This window comes from Humulus lupulus, chromosome 3 (assembly GCF_963169125.1).
Source record: "Humulus lupulus chromosome 3, drHumLupu1.1, whole genome shotgun sequence".
Lineage (NCBI taxonomy): Eukaryota > Viridiplantae > Streptophyta > Magnoliopsida > Rosales > Cannabaceae > Humulus > Humulus lupulus.
Window position 1 is genome coordinate 151,482,524 of NC_084795.1, and position 14,477 is coordinate 151,497,000.

General features: G+C 34.4%; 1 protein-coding gene across 2 annotated transcripts; it reads left to right on the forward strand.

Moving 5' to 3' along the window:
• The first annotated feature begins 283 nt into the window (after window positions 1–283).
• LOC133823224 (uncharacterized) lies at window positions 284–6,824 on the forward strand. Of its 2 annotated transcripts, none has more exons than XM_062255876.1 (3): window positions 284–636; window positions 729–1,328; window positions 6,202–6,824. In XM_062255876.1, the coding sequence occupies exons 1-3, from the start codon at window positions 486–488 to the stop codon at window positions 6,630–6,632; spliced, it is 1,182 nt and encodes a 393-aa protein (XP_062111860.1). In that variant the 5' UTR covers window positions 284–485; the 3' UTR covers window positions 6,633–6,824. The 2 variants fall into 2 exon arrangements, with proteins under 2 accessions (XP_062111860.1, XP_062111861.1); XM_062255877.1 differs by having other exon boundaries at window positions 285–636; window positions 6,205–6,824.
• Window positions 6,825–14,477: the final 7,653 nt, after the last annotated feature.

Genomic DNA, 14,477 nt, shown 5'->3' on the forward strand with positions numbered 1-14,477 from the left:
ATAAATCATTCCTTCTCTTTTCTTTTCCTGTTATTTTTTCATTTTGAGGAATCCACTTTCTGAACTCATTTTTGTCTTCGGTCAGTGGGGAGCCGATAGTCAATCAAAATAAATATGTGTGAATGCTTCGAAAACACAATATCTCAATCCCTCTAATAAGATAACAATATCTGGTAATCTGATAAAGTAAAACAAAGGGAAAAGTTTACAGAGAACTAAAAAAGATGACCCTAAAAAATTGAAATAAAAAACTCTACCAAGACTTTGTGTATTTTGCTTTACATATAACAAATCCGTTTGAGTGTATTTTCCTTTCTCAGAGGGTGACAACAATAGATGACATTCCACTTTCTCTCTCTAAAACCCTTTCTTATATAACACTCCCATGATTTATTAAACGGTCACTCAATTCATATTTCCTTTTCCTTTTATCACACTTTTCTCTTTCACCCAATAATCACAGAAGAGAGAGAAAGAAGGGAGAGATGAAGAGACAAGATAGTCTCCCCTCATCATCTTCTCACCGTGAAAACGATAATGTTACCGAAAAACTCCATGCCAAGGCCGTTGGCTGCATGTCCGGCCTTTTCCACTTCGTCTCCAATTACCACGGCCGCCGAAAATTACTTACATTCGGTACTTAATTACTCTCTTTCACTATTTTCTTCTTCTTTCTTATATTTTAGTTATATATAATTCATTATCATCTTCTACATTTTCCTTTACAGGAAAAAGGCAAGCCAAAAACGAGGTTGTGCCTACTACTACAAAGTCTTCTAAATCCATAGATAAAGACGGGAAAATTAGCACAGCGAACTCCTCCATCAATGTCCTCCAGAGATACTCCTGCGAGGTACCGAGGAGCCCCACTTTGCCTGCGGAGATTCGGCGGTCCAACTCAGTTAATTCGCCGCAGAACTTCAAAACCCCACCAGCTGGCGTTGTAGCGAGGCTAATGGGCTTGGAAGAGCCTCATTCTTCCACCACAGAATCGACAATAATGTCAAAAGCTAGTACTCTGCAGAAACAGCTGTCGGAATATTCGTCCGCCGCAGAGAAGCGCAGGCAACTTCTGGGTGCGTTGGAGAAATGTGATCGGGACTTGCAGGCTCTGAAGAAGATCATAAACGCAGTGCGCTCGGTGGAGCGGTATCAGTCACCGGCCACAGCCGCCGTGTTTAGAAACTCGCAGGAAGTTAAGGGTTTGGAGGTTAATATTAACAATAATCCTAATGCTGAGCAGCCGAGTCCGGTTTCCGTTCTTGACGATTCCACTCGGTCTCCTTTGAGCAACTCAGATCTCTCAAAACGACAGTCGTTTAGTTACGGTACGTATTACTTAACTTAATAATTTACATGACCAAATTTTGATCATTACTACTATAGAGTCTACAGTAGTAATAAGCTTTAGCACTAATTATGCAATCAGTCAATTAAAGTGTGATAATATTAATTCCACATTTCTCATCTCAATAGTTAGCTTCAATTATATATATTAGAAAAATTAGTTTTTTTTTTATTTCTTGAGAGAGAAAAGATTGAGAAAAAAAAATTAGAGAGAAAGTGGATTAATAATTTAGAAATAATTATTGTACTAAAATACTTCAATCTGGTATTAATTAATTTGTTTTATATCTAAATTTATATACTAATTATTAATTAGAAATAATGTGTGATTTTTTCGGTCACTTCTATAGAAGAGCCTATATATTTATATCACAACCTTAAAATTTTTGAAAACATGTTAATCAGCATAACTCCGAAAGAAAATAAAGTTTTTCTTGTCCGTTTCTCCAATTGTTAATATCAATATTTATTGCTGTGTATTGTAGTGCTGTGTGTGCGCTTCGTGTACTGCTCCCTTAACTTATTAGAACCTCGAGCTCTAGAAAACATAAACAAAACAGCTATGGCTATAGAGAGAAAGTTGAGTTAGCGTTGGAATGTATCTAATATATACACTAGACTAGAAAGTGTTACATTTTGAAGTTATAGGGATGAATCCAAATCCTTGTAGAGAAATGAGACAACAAGCTTTTCTCATGTAAAAAGTAATGACCCCCAACTCCACACAGATAAAGTGAATTTAGGATTCCAAGCAAGAAATAATGGCATGGACTTAATTTTCAAAACCCATTATAATAACCTATTAACCTTACTGGCTAGTGGGAGACAATTTGATTTCTAAATTACTGTTTGTCATCATATATACTAAAATGAACAGCATAGTTTGACTGACAGCTAGTAGTACAATGCATATTATATAAAAAAAAATAGGATTGGGTTTTGTGAACAGTTCACCACAAACTCAGTTTGCTGGCCTTCAAAGCAAAAAAAGGAAAAGAAAAAAATGTTTTGGAGTGAAACTCTGGAAATGTTGTCATAATTAGGAATCAAAAAGTAAGAATTAACAATGGATGGAAGTCCTCTAGGGTTAAAAATCAGAAAAGCTTTACCCATACAGAATCTCTTTAATTAGGAGTAATAGGAAAAAGGAAAAGAAGAATTATCTACTCAGAGACGATTAACCAGTGGATCTAGAGAGTAGTGGAAAAATTAAAAGATGAAGAATTAGAAAAGGATTAATTATCAGAGTAGCTAATTAATTAAGAGCCAGCCGGTGTGTTATTATCTTTATGAAATGGGCACTAGAAGTTGGTAACCACCGATTCCCTTCATGATGGGGTCAAAAGAGAGAGAGAGAGAGAGATGAAGGCAGCTTTATACAGTGCACTGTGCATGTGTTTCATGACCCCCCCCTCACCATGGAAGGCCTTGTTAGAAAAGCAAAGTGCTTGTGGTTAGGTTTGCCAGCTGCATGCGCTTTTGTCACATGCCTGGCCGTGGTTAAGCGCCATCATGCGTATGCATATGTAGCTTTTGAAATGTGGCTTTACAGGTTTTAAGGAAACGGCTTTGCAGTCCACATGTACCGGTGTTAAATTAGATTTGGGCCAACCGGGTCGATCCAATACAAATATATCATGGGCTAAGATCGTGAATCTTTACGAGTCAAAACATTGTCCATAAATGTTTATACTCACCAACGGAAAAATTAACAACTACTACTCAAATTAAATACTACATATATTTAGTTAAACTTTATCTAATATTATTATGAGATTTCCCAAATTATTCTTACTTAAGTAAATGGTTATAAGTGTTGTTATAATGTGTATTATATGTGTCATATTATAGTTAAATTATAAATACATTCTAATTGTAGTGTGTCATATATACGTGTGACAACTATATTTATAGGATTATATTTAATCTATTAAAAATTATTCTTTAAAATGTAAACATCGATGCTTAAAATCTAAAACCACAACTCTTTAAAATTTAAACCATAAAACTTAAAATGTAAATCATAATCCTTTAAAATAAAAACATCAAGACATAAATCTAAACCATGACCCTTTATAAGTTTAACCTCAAGACTTAAAATCTAAATCACAACTCTTCAAAGTGTAAACCATAAAGCTTAAAATATAAACCACAAGACTTAAAATTTAACCGTAAGACCTAAAATTTAAACCACGACTCTTTAAAATTTAAACCATAAGACTTAAGATTTAAACTACGACTCTTTAAAATTTAAATGACAAAGCTTAAAATTTAAACTATAAGACTTAAAAATTAAACCACTAGGCTTAAAATCTAAACCACGACTATATAAAATATAAATCACGATCTTTTAAAATCTAAACTACGACTCTTTAAAATTTAAACTACTATTTAAATATTAAACAATAAGCCTTAAAATTTAAACTACGCCTCTTTTTAAATTTAAATCACAAGGTTTAAAATTTAAACCATAATGCTTAAAATTTAAATCACAACTCTTTAAAATTTAAACCACAAGGCTTAAAATTTAAACAATGATTCTTTAAAATTTAAACAACGATTCTTTAAAATTTAAACCACAAGACTTAAAAGTTAAACTACTTAACTTAAAATCTAAACCATAACCATATTAAATATAAATCATGATTTATTAAAATCTAAACCACGATTCTTTAAAATTTAAACTACTAATTTTTAAAATTTAAACAACGACTCTTTAAAATTTAAACTACAAGACTTAAAATTTAAACAACAACTCTTAAAATATAAATCACGACTTTTTAAAATTTAAATCACAAAACTTAAAAGTTAAACTACTAAGCTTAAAATCTAAACTATGAACATATAAAATATAAACACATGATCCTATAAAATCTAAATCATGACTCTATAAAATATAAACCACAAGGCTTAAAATTTAAACCATAAGACTTAAAATTTAAACCATAAGGCTTAAAATTTAAACCACAAGATTTCAAATTTAAACCACGACTCTTTAAAATTTAAATCACGAGGCTTAAAATCTAAAAAGTTAAACCACTAAGCTTAAACACAATCATATAAAATATAAACCATGATCCTTTAAAATCTAAACTGCGGCTCTTTAAAATTTAAACTAATAATTTTTAAAATTCAAACCACAAGACTTAAAATCTAAACCACAATGCATAAAAGTTAAACCACTAGGCTTAAAATCTAAACCATGATCATATAAAATATAAACTATGATCATTTAAAATCTAATCCATTACTCTTTAAAATTTAATGCAAATAAAGTGCAATATGCACATTAGCTTAGTTTTATTTATGAAATTTATTAATTATTTTTATTAAATTTATATTAATGTCATATAAATTTTGAAATAAATATCCTATTTTAATTAAATAATTTATTTATGTTTGTTTAAGTTTATGTTTATTCTAGTTTTTGAATTTGGAAGTGACAACAAGAGATTATATATTATACGTTTAATTTAATATTAAATATTATACATGGATTTTAAATTTAAGTTTTTTGCTAGTTTTTTTTTAAAAAAAAAAGTCATTTGTTGCTAATTCACAGTAGATTATATTATTTTTTTAATATGATATTATTCTAATAATTGAGTTTAAGTTTAATTAATTTTTATTTAAGTTATAAAAAGTAAGATTTTATTATTTTTTAAATAATTATTATTGTAAAATATCTAAAAACAGATCATATTTTAATTTGTTTAATTAATTATTATTTTAAAATAATTAGTATTGTAAAATATGTCAAAAATATCATATTTTGATTTGTTTAATTATTTATTATTTTTAAATCATTATCATTTTAAAATATCTAAAAAATATCCTATTTTAATTTTTTTAATTATTTATTTTATTTTATTTAAGTTTAAGTGTTTACAAACTACCGTTAAATATAATAATATTCAATTAAAGTTAACATTAAAAAAATAAAAAACTGTTGAAACCAAAATTTTTTGTTATATATACATATATATGTCTTCTATATAATAAGTGTGTAGATAACGGAATATTTTTATATTTAATAGAATATTCTTATATTTATCAGTAGTTTGTAAACATTTAAACTAAAACTTAAATAAAATAAAATGAATAATTAAAAAAATTAAAATAGGATATTTTTGAGATATTATACAATGATAATTATTTAAAAATAATAAATAATTAAACAAATTAAAATATGATATTTTTGAAATATTTTACCATGATAATTATTTAAAAATAATAAATAATTAAACAAATTAAAATATGATATTTTTTAGATATTTTACAATAATAATTATTTAAAAATAATTTATAACTTAAGTAAAATTTAATTAAACTTAAACTCACTTATTAGAATAATATCATATTAAACATATAATTTAATATACTATCAATTAGCAACAAATTGCTTTTTTTTTTTAAAAACTAGCATCAAACTTAACTTAAATTTAAAATTTAGGTATAATATTTAATATTACATTAAGCATATAATATATAATCTATTGTTGTTTCTCTCAAATCCAAAAATTAAAGCATACGTAAACTTAAACAAAAATAAATAAATTATCTAATTAAAATAAGATATTTATTTAAAATTTATATAATATTAATAAAAATAATAAATAAATTCAATAAATAAAACTTAGAAACATTCTTTGTATCTAGTAAATATATATTTATATATTCTCCATTTGTGGTAAGATAGTAAGCTAACATCTTGCAGCAAAAAGTGTAAAATATAGCATTAATTTCTATTCCAGTCATTAATAATTATTGTTTCTTGATCTGTTTATATCGATCGAAGCTGCGATAATTATATTTACTTAAGTTTCCTTATGATTTATACATAAACATGTGCAGCAGGAAGAGTGCAACATCAAGTGAGGCAGCAAAAAAGAAAGCCATGGCCAGGAGAAGAAGACTTCATCAGTCCAAGCATCTTCGATAGAATCACGTGTGAATCTCTTCATAGGAAGGCTATTGTTAGTATTATGGATTATTCGCATCGAGCAGAACCCGCAGCATCATCACCACCGCCATCATCATTGCCATCGCCATCATCATCGCCGTTATGGAACAGCGAAGCCATGAAAGAGAGTGTAGAAGAGGTATGCAAAGACATTAATTGGGGAGAGAGGCGTGAAATTGGAAGAATAGGCTTAGCATTGCAGGATCACATTTGCAGAGACTTGATTGAAGAAATTGTCACAGATATGAGTTCATTACACTTCTACAATAACTTGTATTCCCCACTGCCCTTTGAGGCCTGTAAGAGAAGACTTTGTTTCTAGTTCTTCTGTGTTTATTTTATTTTTTTGTGTTTTTTTCTTTTTCTTTTTAACTTACTTCTCTCTAAATTACTTTTCAGCATGGCCTGCCATTTTAAATTTTATTATTCGTTTTCTTCGTATGTTTAGAGCTTGATTTGCCCTCTACTGTAATTATACTTTTAATAAAATTGTTTTGGGAGTTATTTGGCGAAATGATTATTCTTTTATTTTCTTTTTTATTTATATTAATTTTAACAAAAATCTGCACATTACAAGGGTAATAATATTCACATTTCTTGGATGAGATTAAGAATTTGTTTGGTATTGTTTTCTGTTTTTGTTTTTAAAATTGTGTTTTCAAAAATAAAAACAGAAAACAATTTTTGCAGTTTTTAAAAAACAACAAGTGTTTGGTTAATGTTTTCTAAAAATAATTTTTAGTTTTATTTTTTTAAAAAAAATCTTAAATAAAAAAATAATAAATATATTGACAAAGAGAAAAATCTTTTAAAAGTTTGTAATAAATAATTAGATAAAGTAATGTAAAAAAAATGATAAAAATAAGGAGAGAGAAAGTAATGAGAGAAATTTTGAGTAAGAAAAATTGAGAAGAGAGAATTTGATGCAAGGAAAAAAAGTGAGAGAAAATAGTGAGACAGAAAAAAATGAGGAGAGAGAAAATGAGAATATAGGAAATGATGAGAGAGAAAATAATGAGATAATACGTGATGAGAGAGAAAATAAAGAGATCAAAAGTGATGAGAGAAAAATGAGAAGAGATAAATTAATGAGAGTAAAAATGATGTGAGATAATAATAATTTAAAAAGTTATGTGAGAAAAAAATTGACATAAAAAAATTTGAGAACAACCCAAAACAACTTTCAGTTGTTCTCAAAATTTTCAGTTTTTTGTAACTTTGTTTTTAAAAATTGTTTTATGAAAATGCCAAATACCTCTACTTGTTTTCAAAATACTGTTTTTAGGTTTTAAAAACAAAAAATTGTATTTTAGTTAAGGAGTCAAACACCCTCTAATAATTTGATGCGCTTCTAATTTTTAATTCATCTTAGAAGTTGTTATTAATTAGCACATAAAATCTTTAAGTGTCAAGCCCATTCTTCAAATTTCACACTTTTTCTCGATGTTGTGCAATTCTAACAACCCAAGTGTACGCTATCGCAACAAGTAATAATGAGTAATTAAAGTATCAACCCCATAGAGAATTTATTACAAAATTTTTGTTAAGTGCTAAAATTATTTCTTCTTGCTTAATCAAGACAATAATAAAATGAAAACTTAGAACAAATTAAAATAAACAATTTCAAAGATAACAAATAACTAAAGTGCTAGAGAACTAGGATTACAACTTTCCCTTAATATATCACTTAAACATAATTGTTTTTACTAAATTCTATCATTCAATATAAGATGTTAACAGGAATCTACAAATATTCACAAGCCTCTCCCAATAATCATGCAAAAATATCTTATCTAATAAATTATATTCATGGTCAAATACAAAATTATATTTCCCAAGTTCGTTAAGGTTTTCCTAATCATTCTAATTGATGGTCAATTAATCAAAAGCAATAAACACATAATAGAATGAACAACTAATTATTGATTTTAGAATTAAGGTCAAATAATAAATTCAAGCTACATATTGAGTTCGAATTGCAAAGTTATAATTCTTATCTTTCTCATTCTCACTCTAGGATTGTTTGTAACGCCCTGGTTACCCCAGAACAGTTACAGTGATCGGTGAACTGGAAATTGGACCCGCTACCCGAGTCCTTTGGTTAAAAACATGTTCTAAGTGTTATTAACAGGCTAAGGTGGAAAATCAATAAAAATGAAATGATATATTTTATTAAGTACATAAAGCTGTTCATGGGCCCATAAAAACATTTACAAGTTATTTACAACTCAAGAGGTCATTACAGTTTCAAAATTACAAACCCGCCAACCTAAGCGGCAAAAATAGGGTAAACCCCTTAGTCCCTCTGAGAACTCCTTGGCTGTGGTGGTCAAGCGGCCGCATATGTACACATCACCACCTAAGCTCTCCACTCAAGGTTGGGTGAGCTTTTCTTTCCATTTACCTGCACCACATAGCACCTATGAGCCAAGGCCCAACAAGAAAACACAATAAAGCATGATATAATATCAACAATGATCATAATAATCATTCAGGACTATCAGTCCAAACAAATAAGTGACAGTCGCAAAAGTCACTAAGTTGGGTATAGCTCCCTTTAGCCTTGTAACGATAGGGTCACCAGGCTTAACAGGTAAGTGAACCTTTTGTTAGCTTAAACAGGATAGGTGCATGGTGACTAGTCACCAACATAACCTTCCTCATGACCATAGAGTCATAACCCTGGAACATCGTTCCCTAGCCATGTGACAAACAATCACCTGGGCCTTAGGCCCTGGCTCTGAGTAACTAGTCTTAGACTAGCCAAGCGCTTATAAGTTCATCGACCTTAGGGTCGGTCTAGCGTTAATGCCTTAGAGCCATTCAACGCTGATATCGATTAGATCTAATCTTCATTCGGCCCTGCATTCAGGACGCTTATGCCGTTTCTGACTCTTAGGTCAGTGTCTCTGACTAGTCAGTACCATATACAAGTAAACAACATTCACTAGCATTTAATATGCAATCCATGTCCACATTTATCAATCAACATGCCTCAATAACAATCATGCATGTCATATATACACAGGGTGCAATTTTCTTACCTCAGGTTCGAGCGAGAAATATAATAAGAACGACCCCTAAAAATGATCAACCTTTTGGTCCCTTAGCGGTTACCTGGTCATAACCAATTATGGGATTCCATCAATAAAATGAATAACAAAGGGTTCCCAAACCAAAACCTAGCCTCCGGGACATCGAATCCTACTAAACCGGGTAGTAGGATCGATCCCGAGGCCTAAGGCTAGAATCCCCGAGCCAAAAACTCATTCTTGGCCAAAATGCCACTAAGGGCTGCGGTCCTCCTTGGCCATGCTGCGGCCCGCCCCTCAAACGGAGGCGGTCTCCTTCAGCACCCCTCAAGATCCGCGGCCCTCCCTTGCCATGCCGCGGCCCAACCTACAGTTCAGCCAATACTCTGGTTTTTCCCTCCCTTGCGATTTTCCTTGGAACCAACCTTTCAAACCAAGCCAAAACACCACCCAAACATCCAATACAACCCCTAAACTTGATCTACATCACACCCTCATCAAAACCCAAGTTAAACACCAACCAAAACTTTCATTAATTCCAACTATCCTCAACAAAATCACAAGCTAAAACTAATAACCAAAACAGAGCATACCAGGGAACTAGTGGCTAGAAACTTACCTCAAACTCAGGTTGTGATGCTCTTCAATGGTGGAACACTCTCCCAAACTCCCAAGGCTTACTTCCCAAGCTTGAATCCTCAACAAGTGCTCAAAAATCACAAAGGAAATGGAGGAGAAGGAAGGTATGGGTAAGCTTCAAGAACTTGCTCTGTTTTCCCTCTTTTTCACAGCCTAACACAGTTTATACCAATCCTAGGGGTGAAAAGACCATTATACCCCTAGGTCAATTAAGAGTTTCTAAAGGTTCCCAAGGGCAACATTGTCCTTTCCAACCTATCTCGTTAATTATAATTAACGCTCTCCAATTCCCGCTATCCTCGATAATCCCAAACACCAATAATTAAATCTCGTTACCCTTTAATTCCTGGTAACGCTATAATCACTAAAATCACCCCGAGACTCATCCTGAGCCCCGAACTTAAACCCGTTATGACCAGACCGCTAATCAATATTCCAATATCGTCTAATGCCGAATAGGTCGAACAAACCCACATTATAATGTGGTCTCAACAATATACACCGACATGCATACAAATATACAATTATGCCCTCAACAGGCCAAATTATCATCACACCCGTATAATTAAAATGTGGACCCATATGCATGCATTTAACATCATATTATAATATAATTCACATATACATGCATATACTCATTTAATGGCATAATTAAGCAAGTATGGCCCTCCCGGCCTACTATTCCTGCCATTAAAACACATCGGAGAATTCAGGGCATTACAACTATCCCCTCCTTATAGAAATTTCATCCTTGAAATTTACCTAAACAGCTTGGGATATTGACTCTACATATCTGACTCTAGCTCCCAGGTCGCTTCTGTAACGACCCAAAATCACTAATAGGGCTTAAGGGCCTTGATTAGTGTGCCAGGAGGGCATGTTGGGATTTATGTGTGTTTTTATGAGTTAAATGCATGGTTATGATTTAAAGCATGTTATTTGACTATTTATTTATCTGTGATGCATGACTATGTGTATTAGTATGCATGTAGGCCCTGACTGTGTTTGAAGGGCATAATTGTAATTTTGGCCATGATTGGGCATAGCTGTATTGATATGTGATAATTGTATTCTGTGATTTGGGCCACGTGAGTGTGGTGTTATTATTGTGATGCACGTGCCGAGACGGTCCTAGAGAGCTAGTTAACTCAATGTCACAACGGGATTTTATACCCGGCTCGGGAGGAGCCTAGGAGTAATTCGAGGATTTTGTAACGTAGTTCTTGAGAGATTTTGGTGACTGGTAATTTGGTAACTTGTGTAGCTGTTAGTAACCATAGAGAGTAACAGGTTTTGATGGTAAAATGGTAGAATTGTAATGGATAGGAAATGACAAGTAAGCCCTTGAGGTTTAGTTAGGAAAGGATGAGCAAGGAGGGGTAATGTGGTCATTTGGCAAGGGTAATAGGCAAATTTCAGCTGGGTTATATAGGGGGAACGGTTTGGCACTTACCCATTTTGATAGTTTTATTCAAAATTTAGAAAAAAGAAAGCTAGAAGGAGACCTAGGGCAAGAAGGAGAAGAAGGAGAAGAAGAGGGGTGAAGGAGCTGAATTTGAGACTTAGGAGATGAATCAAGGATGCATAGGGTTGGATTCTTCATTCAAGGTAAGGATTCTAAGTAAATTTAAGGCTTGCTTTTGTTATGGTTTGAGGAATTAAAGCATTTTGAAGTTTGATTAAGTTTGTTTTTGGGTTTAATATTTTCTGAAGTTGAAAATCAAAGATGTGGATTTTGGGGATTTGATTGTGTGTGTTGGGTTTCTTTGATTGTGTTTCTGAGTTGTTAAATGGTTCCTATGAAGTTTGGAATTGAGTTTTGGGGTTGAGATATGAGTTTGGGCTGTTTTGGAGGTATTTTGGATGAAGGAATTGAAGGTGAGAAACCCAGAAATTTCGGGTTCGTAAGGGCGCGCCGCGGCCCTGTTCTTGGGCGCCGCGGCGCAAGGCTGGTTCCAGGGGAGGTGTGGCCTCTGACTTGTTAAGCGCCGCGGCCCTGTAGGGCTGAGCCGCGGCGCTAGGCCATTTTCAGGACACCAAAATTTGCATTTTTCAGCTTTTGCTCCGGGGGATGTTTCCGATGAATTGTTTTAGGAATTTGGGAGTCCCGAGAGTGTGGGATTGGTCCCGGGAGACGGTTTTATGATTTGATTAGTCTTGAGGGATGTTTCTTGTGTGTTGTGACTAGGTTATTGGAGAGGCTCGTGCTAGAGGACCGTTCTCGCGGCTTTAGTGCATCAGGAGGCTCGGAATACAGGTAAGAAAACTATAACACCCGTGGGATAGGGCGTGGGCCCATAGTGTGATTGCCGGGCATGGCCCTATATTGCATGTTGCATGATGAGATGATTGCAGGGCATGGCCCCAGATTGTGATGTGTGCAAATGTTTAACCTTAAATGAATCATGATGTGTGTGAATGATTATTTCGAATGTACTATATGTGTGATTATGATGAAATGAACGGCAAGGGCCGAGTGCGGCGTAGGTCGGGGCGGCCGTGGGGCCGAAAGTAACACACAGCACATGGGATGCTTATATTCAGGGTGGGACCCAAGGGATACATGAGTTATCCTCGCGGTGAGAACCGATACCCCAGGCTTCGGTAAGGCTCTTGGGCGGCATGGCCGTGTTTGCTTAGTCTAATGGTTGACTTGTTTATCTGTGGGCTATCTGATATGATTAACTATATATATTTGCATATGTTATGTTCTGCATGAGTTTTCTTGCTGGGCTTAGGCTCACGGGTGCTCTGTGTTGCAGGTAGGGCAAAGACTGAGTCAACCAACCATGAGTACGGAGAGCGTGAAGCGACGTGTACATGTTTGGCCTGCCCGACTGCTTTGGTTGAGGGTTTATTCGAAAATGGCTGTAATAATCTATGATTTTTATGATCAATCAACTGTAAACTCATTTCAAGATGTAAATAGTTTTCAAACCTTATTTTGGGATCCCAAATGTTTAATACTAGAAGTTTTATTGAAACGACGCATTTTTCTAAGATTACAGCCTTAACTTTTATTTAGTCACACTTTTGTTTAAAAACCTCGGTTAGCGAGCTCATTGCACACTGTTTTGTCTTAAAACTCACTTAGTAACGGCTCTAAGGAAGTAGGGCGTTACAGCTTCCTCAACCTTGCTGTTCCTCCACAATACCTTAACCAAAGGTATCATCTTATTTCTGAGGACCTTATCATTTCTGTCGAGTATCTGAACTGGCTGCTCCTCAAAGGAGAGATCCGGTTCAAGCTTCAGATCTTCATAACTCAAAATATGGCTCACATCAGATACATACCTCCGAAGAGCTGAAACATGAAATACATTATGCACGACTGACAACGCCGGAGGCAAAGCCAATCTGTAAGCCACCTGACCAACCCTCTCTAGGATCTCAAATGGACCTACAAATCTAGGACTCTGCTTGCCTTTCTTCCCAAACCTTCTCACCTCTTTCCATAGCGAGACTCTAAGGAAGACATAGTCTCCCACTTGGAACTCCACGTTCCTGCGCTTGGGATATGCATAGCTCTTCTGCCTACTCTGAGAAGTAAGCATCCGAGCTCTAATCTTTTCAATGGTCTCACTGGTCCTCTGAACTGCCTCAGGACCTAAGTATCTCCTTTCACCTGTCTCATCCCAATGAATGGGGGATCTGCACTTCCTACCATACAGCATCTCATAAGGTGCAACTCCAATGGTAGACTGATAACTGTTATTGTAGGAGAACTCTATCAAAGGTAGATACTTACTCCAAGATCCACCAAAGTCCAGCACACATGCTCTCAGCATGTCTTCCAGAATCTGGATCGTCCTCTCAGATTGCCCATCCGTCTGAGGATGATAAGCAGTATTTGAACTTCAGCTGTGTCCCCATGGCCTTCTGCAAACTCCCCCAGAACTTGGAAGTAAAAGTAGGGTCCTGATCTGACACGATCGACCTAGGTGCTCCATGGAGATGCACGATCTCTCTCACATAGAGATCTGCATACTGGTCAACTGTATAAGTAGTCCTCACTGGCAAGAACTGAGCTGACTTGGTGTAGCGATCCACTATCACCCAAATAGAATCATGCTGACCAACAGTCCTGGATAAGCCCACCACGAAATCCATCGTGATGTATTCCCATTTCCACTCTGGGATATCCAGAGGCTGTAATAACCCTGCCGGCCTTTAATGCTCAGCCTTGACCTATTGACATGTTAAGCACTTAGCCACATATTCCACTACATCCCTCTTCATCCCCGGCCACCAATACAACGATCTCACATCCTGATACATCTTCGTGGTGCCTGGATGCAAAGAGTAAGGTGTAGTATGAGATTCATCCAGAATCTCTCGCCTCAAAGAAATGTCCAGCGGAACACATATCCGCCCTTTGTATCTCAGCAAGCCTATCTCAGACACCGTATAATCTCTAGATGCTCCAGCCAGAACATCCTCTCTGATCTTGATCAGCTGTGGATCACTCAGCTGACCCTCCTTGATCCTCTCCAACA

What these genes read in the sequence shown, in the direction of transcription:
- LOC133823224 (XM_062255876.1), top strand. Translation starts at nt 486, where the DNA reads ATGAAGAGACAAGATAGTCTCCCCTCATCATCTTCTCACCGTGAAAAC. An exon ending in CCGAAAATTACTTACATTCG is followed by an intron (nt 637 to 728) that starts GTACTTAATTAC and finishes TTTCCTTTACAG; the next exon opens with GAAAAAGGCAAGCCAAAAAC. An exon ending in ACGACAGTCGTTTAGTTACG is followed by an intron (nt 1,329 to 6,201) that starts GTACGTATTACT and finishes AAACATGTGCAG; the next exon opens with CAGGAAGAGTGCAACATCAA.